Below are 14,440 nucleotides of genomic sequence, written 5' to 3' on the forward strand. Positions count from 1 at the left end.
CATTTTGCTTATGTATTAAAACTCACTGTAAAGTGAGATTTTACATTTAAATAACTCAAGTTTTAATGAAATACTGATTGAGCAACACATTCATGTTCAGTTCTCTGATTTAATGGTAAAAAATCGTTCGTCTTTTTTATTGTTAGTGTTTTATTTTTAATATTTAAAAATTATGTATTTAATATTTGAACGCAGTTGCCGACTCAGTTTTTATAACCATTTATATTAACTTTAAATATTGTTTCAATATGATTTAAATGTATTTTTTTTCCCACATTGAAACAAGTATCTTATGTACAATAATTAACAATTTACAAATCATTTAGCTTTAAATGTTGTTTTAAGGTTTTTAATGCTAAAACAACAGATTTTCTCAGAATTTTATCAATCAATAGGCAATTAACAGACTCTGAATTTTACACTATTTAGTGTAAAATTCAGAGAGTCTGTTGATTGCCTATTGATTGCAGAAGTTGCAGCCTAAAATTTAAGAACAATCAACTTGGATTTCTGAGTATTTCCTCCTTAAAACTGCAGTGAACCAAAGATAGACTCAAAAACACACTTTGAAATCGATTTGAGATCTTCCCCGGGTGAGTGCTAATCCAGAGGTTTTTTATGGTTATGAATCGCCATACTTCACTACAGATACAACAAGGGTTGTTCAGCTTCTCCCCAACCCATCGTTTAGTGAACGGACTATCGTGAAGCTCAATCAGCCGCTCAAATGTGGTGCTTCGTTTCCAGTGACCGTGGAGTATTCATTTGTTGGAGAGGCTGGTAGCTACAGCGCTGACATAATCTATACACTCTTAGAAGAAAAGGTTCTATCAGCGCTACGTATTTGGAACCCTTAAAAGGTTCTATACACTCTTAAAAAGGGTTCCTCTGGGTTCTATTCCATACTTGGCCAATAGAACCTTTTACCAAAAAAAAAAAAGGTTCCATTTTGAAGTTCCAAATCACCACTCTGGGTTCGGGCAAAAATTCCGAGCTCGGAGCCCTCCCCCTGGACAGCACGCCAAATACGCATAATCTTTACTCTGTTTAATTGATGTAAATGTGAACTCGTGAAATGGTCTATACTAGCTTTTGTTACTGAATGTGATCTTTTAATGTGACTGTCGGAACCGTCCGTCCAATAAAAAGCCGAAGAGAACTCTACTCATATGAAATGGTGTCGAGTAAAATGTCACATATGCAGTCTAAAGGTCGATTCACGATATGAAAAAATATTATAACCAGGATATCATTCTCTTTATAATAAGCGCTAGTTTTGTGCCCGTCGCTTTAAATACTCGAACTCCTGAAAGATGGATTTTGATTGGCTGTCAGTGTTTTAAGTGTTTTAAACGCTATATCGTTCCTCGGTGCCCTTCTCGTTACAGTTGTGGTGTGGATTCTGCTATTCTTTTATATTTAGAGTTTAATGTTATTATTATGATATATGTTCAGTTCATATATATGAATTGAAACCAGTCAGGTCAACCATATTGTCATGTGACAATCATCTTCTGTGTGTGATTTGACAGATTATCCTTCTCTGCTCATCGGGCCTCTTCAGTTGTAGCATAATGTGGGCGTCTCTCTCTCTCTCTCTCTCTCTCTCTCTCTCTCTCTCTCTCTCTCTCTCTCTCTCTCTCTCTCTCTCACAGCCGTTTGATCGTCACACACTGCTCAACTGCTAGTAACACTTTCAATAGCCCCATTAGGCAGAATGTCACACAGTCGCCCTTCAGTCGAGTAAAATGAGAATCACATGTAGTACAATTGTTCACATCACTGTGATGCTACAGCTAAAAGCTGTGTATTACTATATATATATATATATATATATATATATATATATATATATATATTGCTAGGCAACGATTATTTTTTGTGTTTGCATAATATATGCATGCACACTGTGTATTTTTATTTTGTATGAATAAGTATACACACATATGCATGTGTATATTTTACATGATGGCATTTGATGGAGATTTATGGGATGGGCATTATCCTGCTGGAAGTAGCCATCAGAGGATGGGGACATGGTCAGAAACAATGCTCAGGTAGGCCGTGGCATTTAAACGATGCCCAAATGGCCGAAAAAGGGCCTAAAGTGTGCCAAAAACCATCCCTCATACCATTACACCACCACCACCACCTGCACAGTGGGAACAAGGCATGATGATCCATGTTCTCAATGCATTGAATGTGTGATTGGTTGATTAGATGATTGCATAATGAGAAATTGAACAGGTATTCCTAATAATCCTTTAGGTGAGTGTGTGTGTGTGTGTCTGTCAAATGTGTCTCCAGTGATACTGCTGCTTGTCTAAGATCTGATGCATCGTTTTTCGCCATAAACAGCTGTAAAAAATCCACCGATGCACATCGAACGTACACCCTTTTAAACTCCAGACAGGAAGGAAACACATAGCAACCACCCAACACAACCTAGCAACGATCCACAGCATGTGGTAAGTTTTGCACAGGTAAATCCCAGTACTCACACGCTGTAGTTTAGTTAATGTTTATAACCCTGTGGTTTCCATTGAAGAGTCGTTTGATATAAAGCAGATTTGAACTTTATTTGTAATTACACACTTCCTCTGTTGTTGTTCAGTTGTGATTATAATTAGGCTGAGAGGTGTTCGTGTGAATCTGATGAACACACACACACTGTACACACCCTGTTGTCGTCGTCTCGTACCTCGGGTTACGACACTCGCAGTCAGAGCAGTTGGGTTGCGAGGTGAAGGCGACTTCCTCAGGCCGCTTCCGGTCCTTGTTCTCTTTTTTGTGATGTTTGCAGAAACAAAGACACGTCGATCGGATAAAGAGTTCGTGTGTGTAATGCTTTTTGCACATGGTAGAACACTGAAACTACACTGTGAAATGAGGAACTGTTGTGTTGTTCAGACTGAAGTATGATGTCGTTCACACACTTTTAGCGCTGTCAGTCATGATTTCTCTCTCTCTCTCTCTCTCTCTCTCTCTCTCTGTGTGTGTGTTCTGCCACTCTGTCATCACCAATTTCCTGTTGGTTTGTTTCATGACATTTGATTCTGTGTTAAACATGTGGACTGTGTGTGTGTATTTTCGTTGGTGAGTGAGTGTGTGTGTGTGTGTGTGTGTGTGTGCAGTAAAGAGCATAAGGCCGTTAATAGCCAAACAGTGTGGTCTATGTGGTCTATCCCATAATGCCCTCTGTGCTATCGGCCATGGTCCAGACTTACTTACCCAGAATCCTCTAATGCTGCAGACTCAGCACTACGGCACATTTACAGCTCAGATTGAGACAGTTGTGCAACACTATATAGATATTAAACACATGTTAGTGTCAGTTAAGTTTAATATGTTTTAATATTAATGTTAGTTAAGTTTAATATGTTTAAATTCCTGTTCTATTTGTTTCTCTAATTCTGCATCAGACAAACATGAACCATACATTCATCTTCAGAAGATTAAACATCATCACAACACTCATTATTAAAAACTCTTAAAATCTCTAAAATTCAGTTTTCAAGTCACAATGGAGGACAATTCTTGTTTTTTTATGTAATGGTCTTCAGTAATGGGTTAATGGTGGTCTTATGGGTTAGATATGGGTTAATTAGTAATGGTCTTATAGGTTAGTGATGGGTTAATGATGGTCTTATGGGTTAGTAATGGGTTAATGATGGCCTTTCAGTAAATCATGGCTCTATTGTTCATTTGTTTGTTCTGTCTATCTGTCTGATGGGCTTGAATCTGTCGATGTAAAGCATATAAACTCTCATGTAAATGAGCATTACACTGAAACCATCTGTGGAGAAACAAGTTTCACTCTAATTAAATTAAGCACAGTATTTCAGTGTGTATTTCCTAGTGTTTGTAAGATCAAACCGCTGACCTGAAAGCACTGGTGTGTGTGTATGTCCAGATCTCAAGATGACACACACTCACAGCGGTTTTGCTCAAGAGCTCGTCTGCTATTTTTAAGGCCTGCTCAAGTATTCACACACACCTGATATATTCAGACACCGCTGTGAACACTTGTGCAGAGAAGAGAGAGTGTGTGTGTGTGTTCCCATGCTTGATATTTTCAGTGCAATAAATGCTTTCTTCCTCAGTGTTTCTGTCTTGTTTTCCAGAACAAATATCTAAACATTCTTAAATCAAGCTGCATTTACTGGAGAAGCAAAGTAACTATTTCTGACATGGGTTTAAAACAGGAAAATGTAAGTGGAGTCAGAAGAAAAGAAAAACAAGATTTCTCACTGCACACTGTTTTAAAGGAGAATTCCGGCGCAAAATGAACCTTTGGTCTAATTGCACATTGTTACCTAGTCAACCGTTATCTGAGATTTGTTTCCATGATTGCTGAATGTAAACAGTTTTTTTCTCTAAAAACAGTTTAGCCTATAACGCTAGTATAACGCTAGTATATAGGACAGAGTAATGACAAATAAAAATCGCTTGTTATTACCACTAACAAGGCTCAAAATAGCCCCACAGAAACACGGTAGCATAATAAGGGACTCTACATTCAAACCGAAGCATTGGGAACTTTGTCAGTGTCCATACAGTTTAATAAGAAGATATTTTATACACACAGTCAACTTCGCGAATACAAGAAGAAGAAGCCATCTTTGAAAATAGTCTCTACTAGTGATGGCCGGTTCGTGAACGAATCGTTCTTTTGAACCGGTTCTTTTTAGTGAACCGGTCGAACCAGTACACTAAATCGGACTGAATCGTTCGAAACAGTTCGCGTCTTGCGTCAGCGCTTTACCACAAGTTACTAAAGTTACTCACTTTCAGACATGCCTGACAGTGCCTCCGAATCGAAATAAACCAATATCCATTAGTACATTTTATTCAGTAACTCAAAAACTTCACTGAACGGAGACATGTTGGTGCTGAGAGAAGTGATGAGCACGAGCAGCTGATACTGCGCATGCGTGTACTACCGAACGTACAGGTACAGCGGTCAGATAACCAGTACAGAACCGAGAACTGTTTCTTTCCGACACGTTCGACATACTGAGAACTGATGAGTTGATGAGCTGAGCATGCGTGCATTTTTTTCTGAGGGACGAAATACGTTTCCATGTCTTTAGTTGAACATCAGTAAGTGTAACAAAATAAAACATTTTGGAAACATGTTTATCACATTACTGTATCACTGTATTATTTTAACGATTGGAAATAATGATTGGATTCTAAAACTGTCAAACTACTAAACATTTATTATTAAATAATATTTTCAGGAACAGCTAGCTCATTTAATTTCTAAGTAACAATATAAATCATTGATGTAAACTCTTGCCAAGGTTTGGTGCACTGCTTAGTAAATGTTTATAATGTGTTAACATAACGAATTAGTTTAATTCGTTATGTTAACACATTATAAACATGATATACACTGTATAGACTACAGAAGGCTATATTGGAGACAGACATGCATCTATTTTTTAGTTTTGTCGACTGTATATTCAGGTTTCAGGTCAGCACACACAGGCCTATGCTATGGTTCTCGAGTCGAGAACTGGTTGTTGCAGTTCTTGAATCACTAGTACAGAACCAAGAACTGTTTCTTTCGGACACGTTCGATACGGAGAACCGATGAGCTGGAGATACTGCGCATGCGTGATAGCACCGTCTCTGAACAGAACTTTCTTTCGGCTGATCCCGTGCTGATATACGAGCACGCAGTAGTACGGGTGAACCCAGGACTTAAATGAGAGGGCGAATCGGCGAAATGTAAGTTTATTTAATAACAAATAAAATGATGAAGACCATTTATGCATTTTATATATTTAAAACATGTAAAACATCCGCGTTAGCACATCGCCTAGGCTGCAGCAGGGTTTGTTTTCAAAATGTAAATGTAAGAAACTTATCCAAGATGATTATGACAATGCATACTATTATTTAACTGAAGTTGTGATTACAAATGCCCTTTAATTTGAAGTATTTTTATCCGCCGGGATGATAGAATTGACGTCATTACGTGATGACGTAAAAGAACTGGTGAACCGGTTTTTTGAACCGGTTCATTAAAACGAACTGTCCGAAAGAACCGGTTCGCGGAAAAGAACCGGACTTCCCATCACTAGTCTCTACCAGTCGATCTACGAACGCCGATCCAAGTGCGCTGAACTGTGCAGAATCTCATATGGTCCGTTGTTTCCGGAAGAAACATAAACACACGAACCATTTTCTTCTCTTCAATATGTACATGTAGACTACTGTTCGCGCTCAATTTTTCACCTTATTCACATCTCACCAGCGCACTTGGATCGGCGTTCGTAGATCGACTGGTAGAGACTATTTTTTCAAAGATGGCTTCTTCCTGTATTCGCGAAGTTGACTGTGTGTATAAAATATCTTCTTATTAAACTGTATGGACACTGACAAAGTTCTCAATGCTTCGGTTTGAATGTAGGGACCCTTATTATGCTATCATGTTAGTGTGGGGCTATTTTGAGCCTTGTTAGTGGTAATAACAAGCGATTTTTATTTGTCATTACTCTATACTAGCGTTATAGGCTAAACTGTTTTTAGAGATAAAACTATTTACATTCGGGAATCATGAAAACCAATCTCAGATAACGGTTGACTAGGTAGCAATGTGCAATTAGACCAAAGGTTCATTTTGCGCAAGAATTCTCCTTTAAGCAAAAACTCACTTCATCTGGATACATCTCCGTAATCAAAACTTAATATCTTCAGTCATTCTGTTTCTCAAGTAGGATGTTTCAGAAATACTGAGTAAATAAACACTTCATTACAGCCACACAACTCTGTTTCGGTGAGGACCCACACATACACTCAGATGTTTGTGCAGCTCTGTCCTAGATATCTGTGTGTGGTTCTCCAGGCTTCCTGCTTTATCTCTTCAGCGCTCCTGCATGTTCTGATGCAGAGAAACACCTGGTGGCAAAAACGCTATTTGATGCAAATTCACCAATTTCCTCCCCGGTGAACAAAAGGTAGAACAGAGACGACTCAGAAAACACACACCAGCAACACGACAGGAGACATTATTATCAATGTCTGTTTATTTCAGGAGATTTATGGGATGTGAGAGACGTGTGGTGTGTCTCGGTGGGTTGTAATCGCTGCTGAAGTGTGTGTGTGTGTGTGTGTGTGTGTGTCTCAAAGACCTGAACGCCAGACGCATCTTTATCTCTGGTCTCCCACTACATGAAGCCACAGAGACACACACACATCTGTCATTCTGTCTGTCTCTTTTTGTCTGTCTGTTTGTGTGTCATTCTTTCTGTCTTTCTGTCTGTCCTAATTTAATCCAGTCATGTCTTCACTTGTTATTTATATTCTGTTTTCTCATTAAACTGCTCTGAGTCACAGAGAAAATCCACACGTTTCCACTTCCTCATATTTGACACATTTTCTGTTTCTCCAGGTTCAAACTTCCCTCTGCTAAAATATTCCGACTTAATTGTACCTTTAATTAAGACATCTCTTTGTTTTCTGTTTGAAAGACATTAATCCTGATTATTTTAATAGCCTATCATTAATTTTGTATATACGGAACGCTATCTAATGACTTTATTGTTTTATGAATAGTGCTTGACATGATCGTTATAGGAAAGTAATATTCAAACAAAGAAGTTCAAAGCGATGATTATAATTACTTTAACGTCAGCTCCTTTTAAAGTAGTCCTGTGTTCTTTACGCATGCTCCGGTCTCAGCCAATCAGCGCCGCCGCTCATCCGTCACTCAGACGCAGCATCCAATCAAAACCCAGCCTTGACGTCAGAGCCGCAGTGAGCGAGCATCGAGGGCGTGAGCGCGCAAGAGCTGTTGCTCAGAGCAGCACATGAGCGTCCGCGCTCCTCTCAGATTGTTATTCTCATCATTTTATGATCGATTTGTGAGCGATTGACTGATTGATTGATATATTATGTCTGTGATTGAGGAGTACGAGCGCGCGCCCAAGCGCCTGAAGGTGTCAGCTGAGGATGAGGAGGAGCTGGAGGAAGGCGAGGAGTCAGACTCAGCATCCCCGGGGCTCATGGGTGAAGATGAGGAGGATGAAGGGCAAAGAAGAGCTCGATGGAGCTCCTCGGATAGGAAGGTCAGACCTGAATCACTGTATTTGATGGCATGTGCATTAATATTCTCAGTGCATTCAGATTCACAGTGCTGCATTGATATGACACACGTTTAGTGCATGATGATGTCAAAACACTGCGAAGAGAAAAACATCAACAGGAACAGTGTGTGGCATTGATATAAATCAGACTAGCTGCGGTAAAACTGTCCAGTGTCAAAGTGAACATCAGGATCATTCTCACCAAACACAAATCACATGTTATATTTGATTAATTCGAGGTGTCATGATGTCAATGACATTTAAATATGATTTTAAAATTACAATGTGCATATTGTTTAAAGTACATTTAAAATATAGATACATCCTCAAGTACCCAAGGAATATATTACATGAATGCATAGTACTATGGTATATATCAACGTAAAAATACGTGTTTTTTGTTTTTAATTTGGCATCAAATTAAAAATCCATTCTTCATAGGTTAGATTAAAATGTTCTTCACACTATGAAAAAAATGGTTATTTTGAGATTCGTTGGGGAACCAGAAATGGCATTCAGACTTGGAACAAACATGTTTCTGTGTAACTCGTGTCGAGCTTGTTCAAGGAGTTCCTGAGATTTCTGCAAACATCCGTATTACCCAAAATTTCTTGTGTAATATGATGCAAACACGGCCACTGTGGTTAAAGCAAGGAAAAGACAAAACTGGTGGTTTTGCAATGCCAGTAACATCAAACCAAAACAACAAGGAGAAACTAAAAATGGATCTTCATAATTCTCACAGCGCTTGATCAAGTCAAGTCAGCTTTACAGATTCATGAACGTTTATAATATCTTCTTGCATTTATCAGATTACATACATTTCAGGTCAAGACAAACATTCAAGCCTCAACAACTGATGTTGAAATGCATCAGTGAAAGTTTATTTTAAAATAATTTGGTCACTGATTTGCCTTGCAATATTGGCAAAGTAAATAAATCCATGTGATCCATGCGCCTTTTCCGTCCGTTGTATTTATTGTATTGCATAATGCACTGATAATTAAAAACACAGGCACTCTGTACAGTAAAATATAAGCACACTGATTCACTGCCGTCAAATAGATAGCCGAGATTAAATGTTACAACACTATTATTATTTCCAGTGATTTTATCTTTATTTAAAAGTAAAAACATCACAATTACAGCCTTATCGAGCAGTTTTCAAACCTGCTGTGCGCCACCTGGTGGTAACAGGCGTTTCGGTTGATCGCGCACTGTATTTATCCACCATGTTTAGTACTCTGGTATGTTTTAGAGCAATATTAACCATCTGATGTGATCTTTTGTAACATTACGATTAAACTTTACCTCATGTAATCTAGGGATGAAAACTTTGTCCGATACCGATAAAATGTTTGAAAACCGATAACCGATATATTGGCCGATAAAATCCACATTTTTATATATTTTTTGAGAGCCTGATTACAAAAACAGAAGTCTCATCATTAAAAGCCACGTCCCAAACACACACTTATAAAGTTTTGTGGCCGATATGACTATGATAATTCAAACCCATCATGTTGAACAGTGCGCATTTATCAGCTTTAATATATCGGGCATATTTTCTTATCAGGCCGATAACGATATAGGATTCATAATCGTAGTAAAACATGTGGGCCTATGCTGATTTTAATCACATTAAACAGGTGTGGAAATAGTTTAATTGCATCTCTTGCGCTGTGATCAAAGTGTGCATGTGTTTGGTACATTCATAAACACAGCAGTAAAGATGATATCTTATTTTTGCGGTGCCGAGTTCATGTGGATGACATTGCACAGTGTATATGGACGATCGAAAACACCAACATTAGCCATTACATGCATAGAAACTTATTTTGCATTTGATGAAAGCAGTTTAAAGCAGTGTCCGGGAACACGTACTGTATCATACGTGATGTGCATATGACAACAGTGGCTGTAAAATCACACTTTTTAGCAAATAATCACAACTGAAGATGTTTGTGTGTCTCATGTGATGAAATCCTTGGTGTTCTTGTAAACTATTCAGAGTCAAATCAGATTGGAGGAAATCTTTGACACTCACTCTGATATGAATCACTGTGGGTTTGTGTTCACGGTTTTTAAAGTCAGACCATTGAAGATATTTCACATGGACGAGCTGATGACTTTATTCAGTGACATTTTTAATAACTCGACTCCAGTTACCAGAAAACGAGCAGAATCACGAGCGAGTCATTTATGAAACCGTTTTAAACGAACGTCTAATTAAATCTAAGCTGTGTACAGCGCTTTATACCACACAGATCATCGTTTTAAAGCAGCTTTACAGAGATAACAGGAGAATAATGCGTTCGGGCTGTTGTTCGGTTTCTTTGTTAAGAATAAAGATCATCAATTATTAAATTAGTTCATTTCATCTAATGATCTCATCCAGTTCTCATACAGCACAGTCTGATCAATGATATTCTTTAATATTAATGTATATTCTACTTCTAACCATTAAATTATAATGGACCCCATTTACTTTATTACTGCATGTTCTTGGTCGAATTATTATATTATGAGATTTTTGTTAATATTCATATTATGATTTTTATTTATATATTTTTATTTTTTGTCTATAACGGTAGGGCTGTGCAAAAATTAATTGCGATTAATCGCATCCAAAATAAAAGTCTGTGTTTTTACATAATATATTTGTGTGTGCTGTATATAATTATTTTGTATATATAAATACCTATGCATGCATGTATGTATTCAAGAATTATTTGTGCTTAAATTCTGTATATATATATATATATATAAATACATAATCTATATTATATAAATAATATAAATATTTTATATATGAATAACACATTTTCTTAAATATATACATACATGTGTTTGTATTTATGTATACAAAATAATTATATACAGCACACACAAATATATTATGTAAACACAGACTTTTATTTTGGATGCGATTAATCGAAACTAATTTTTGCACAGCCCATATATATATATATATATATATTCCTGGTCAAATATTAGTAGTACATGTTCCTGGTTTAATTGTGTGTGTGAAAATAATAAAAGCATGTTTTTTTTTTGAATGAACACAAGAAAGAATGATATTTTTGAGCATTGTGAGGGATTCAGAAATTATATATTTATTGTATGTTACAACATTCATAACTTATTTATGTTAGCATTTATATGCATCCATCTACTAACTAAAACATAGTAAAATCTATATGAAAACCCCATATCTGTGAACAAATCACATATTGCTCAATCATAGGATCAATTTATTAAAAATGCTCCAACACTTTAAAATAAGGATCATTATTACTGTTAGTTAATATTAATTTCAACATTTACTAATACGTCATTAAAATTAACATTAGTTAATGCGCTGTGAACTAACACGAACGCACAATGAACAGCTGGATTTTTATGAACTAATGTTAATACAAATTAATATCAAATGTATTGCATATTTTTAATTAGTAAATATATAATGTTAACTAACTGCACGGTGTTGTTGCATTTCCAGTGCATTCATTATAGTGAATATCTTGTTTCTTGTGGAGTTATGATTCACATCGCAGCTCATTCAGCTGTTTTATTGTGATCTCAGTGTGTGTGTGTGTGTGTGTGTGTGTGTGTGTGTGTGTGTGTGTTTTCACAGTCCAGACGCGCAGAAGCAGAAGACAGACACATATAATGGCTTCAGTCTTTTGCCCAGAGCGAACGCCTCGGCTCCTGATGATTTGAATACTAAGTGGCTTTTATTGGCCGGTTTAAATGTCACGTATCCCTGTCTTATCATGTGCCGTCGGCGACCCGAGCTGACCCCAGCACACAGTGTTCCCCCTTTATCGATCCATCGATGGTTCGATCGATTATCTCGGGGAATCAAACGCTCTCGAGTGGGCGGCAAAGCGTTATCAGAACGAGTTTGCATCCATAATCTGGGCCTTTTTAATGTGTGTATGCAAACCGTCGGTGTGTGTTTGTGTCTCTGGGGTCTGTCTGCCATCTCAGCGAGGCTGATGGGAAATGAAGGGCGTCTGTATGGCTAAACAGGGTCACATGTTTAGCCCCAATGGGCAAATGAGCCATTGATTTGAATGTGTGTCATGTTGAAATGAGGCAGATCTGTTCGGGATCACTGATGGATTCTGGGTCTGGGTTTTGATTGGCTCGCAATATATCGCAATACAATGTATATTAGGTATATTTCACCCAAAATGTAAATTACTGTATGAAATAATACGTTTTCAGAGTTTTAGTGTCAGTACTACATTAATCTACTATATATAATGTTGAATATAATGATTAATAATGCAATGGGGGAATGTTTGTGGCTGCTGATAATGACAAATGTCATAATTATGACATAATTATTTTAAATATATCTAGTCAGTGACAGAGTGAAAGCATTTCGTCTCAAATAATTCTGTATTTTCATCTTCAGAATCATGAATATTGTTATTGTTTCTATCGTCCTGACCTGTATTGTGTTTCCAGCACGAGTCCACGACTATTCATTCACACACACTAATGTAAAACTAAATTTAGGATTTTAGTCAACCGTTCATTTCGTGTTTCGCGTCATTTTAAGTTCAAGTTCTTACACCAAACATAAATGAGTTAAATGTCATTAACTTGAGCTTAGTTGCTGGTTTTGTTAGTACACTCTCAAAAAAAAGGTACAAAAGCCGTCACTGGGGCTGTACCTTTTCAAAAGGTACACTTTTGTACCCAAAGGCTACCTTAGTGGTACATATTAGCACCTAAAATGTACATATTAGCTCATGAAATGGAATTATTAGCACCTAAAATGTACATATTAACACCCAAATTTACATATGTACATATTAGCACATGAAATGTACATATTAGCTCATGAAATGGACATATTAGCACCTAAAATGTACATATTACCACCTAAAATTGACATATTAGCACCTAAAATGTACATATTACCACCTAAAATTGACATATTAACACCTAAAATGTACATATTACCACCTAAAATTGACATATTAACACCTAAAATGTACATATTGGCACCTAAAATGGACAAAAGTGTACCTTTTGAAAAGGTACAGCCCCAGTGACAGCTTTTGTACCTTTTTTTCTGAGAGTGTACAGGACAGAAAGCCAGACTAATCCTGTTTATTACACTCCTCACAGAATGGGACTTAAAGGGATAGTTCACTTTTAAATTAATTTGATATGTTTTATCTTACCTCAAGCGCATCCAAGATGTAGGTGTCTTTGTTTCCACAGTATTTTCAATTTTGATATTTTTAGGTCAAACCGTTGTTGTCTATCAGTCATACACTGGAGGCTAAGGGGGTCCACCAAAGAGCAGCACAGAGAAGTCCAAATTAAACATGATTTAATGACTCGTAAATGTAAGAACACATTGATGGCCTAAGACACGAAACGAGCGGTTTGTGTGAGAAAACCAACAGTATTTATATCGTTTTACCTCGTGTAATCACAGCCATGACAAAATGATCTGACGGCACGGGCGCTTCGGTCTGGAAGTGATCGCTACGTCACTCTTTGTTTATACAGAGATTTCGGAAGTTTTACCTTTCACTAAACATATTTAGATATACGGGAAACCGCAATGGAAGACGATTTCGGGATATCTAAATATGTTTAGTAAAAGGTAAAACTTCCGAAATCTCCGTGTAAATATTGAGTGACGTCACACGCGAGCGATCACTCCAGGCGTAACATTGAACTGATTCAGTTCGGTTCAGTTGGACATTGAACAAATGATTCAGATCACTGTGATTACACGAGGTAAAAACTATATAAATACTGTTGGTTTTCTCACACAAACCGCTCGTTTCATGTCTTAGGCCATCAGTGTGTACTTACATTTACGAGTCATTAAATCATGTTTAATTTGGACTTCTCTGTGCTGCTCTTTGAGGTGGTGACCATAGACCTCCATTATATGACTGATAGACAACAACGGTTTGACTGAAAAATATCAAAATTGAAAATACTGTGGAAACAAAGACACCTACATCTCGGATGCCCTTGAGGGACGATAAAACATATCAAACATTCATTTCAAAGTGAACTATCCCTTTAATGTCCACACGTTTACATCTCGGATTTTCTATGATTGTCTTCATATTAGATTCATATTTTAGATCAATGTTTTCTAGCCGTCAGTTGTTCGTCCTCACGGGTGCGCGGCCTTTTGTTCGTCCATGACACCAAGGGACTGTTTGTGTTTAGGCTAATGCGTAGCGCGTAGCTACTCCGTCACATCAGCGGCCCAATTCGCATCGCTATATGCATGTATCATGTTCTCATTCCCACTTTTCCTGTAACACACTTCTATGATTGCGACGCACCGCTAG

At 37.3% G+C, this 14,440-nt stretch overlaps 1 protein-coding gene across 1 annotated transcript in view; it reads left to right on the plus strand.

Moving 5' to 3' along the window:
• The first annotated feature begins 7,765 nt into the window (after positions 1-7,765).
• Positions 7,766-14,440, plus strand: part of hnrnpll (heterogeneous nuclear ribonucleoprotein L like) — a 26,410-nt gene continuing 19,735 nt past the window's right edge. The window contains exon 1 of the mRNA XM_089124858.1: positions 7,766-8,078. Within this exon, the coding sequence (XP_088980984.1) occupies positions 7,905-8,078 (174 nt within the window). The 5' untranslated portion in view covers positions 7,766-7,904. The remainder of the gene's footprint in view (positions 8,079-14,440) is intronic.

Source organism: Pimephales promelas, chromosome 21, assembly GCF_988280905.1.
Source record: "Pimephales promelas chromosome 21, fPimPro1.hap1.1, whole genome shotgun sequence".
Lineage (NCBI taxonomy): Eukaryota > Metazoa > Chordata > Actinopteri > Cypriniformes > Leuciscidae > Pimephales > Pimephales promelas.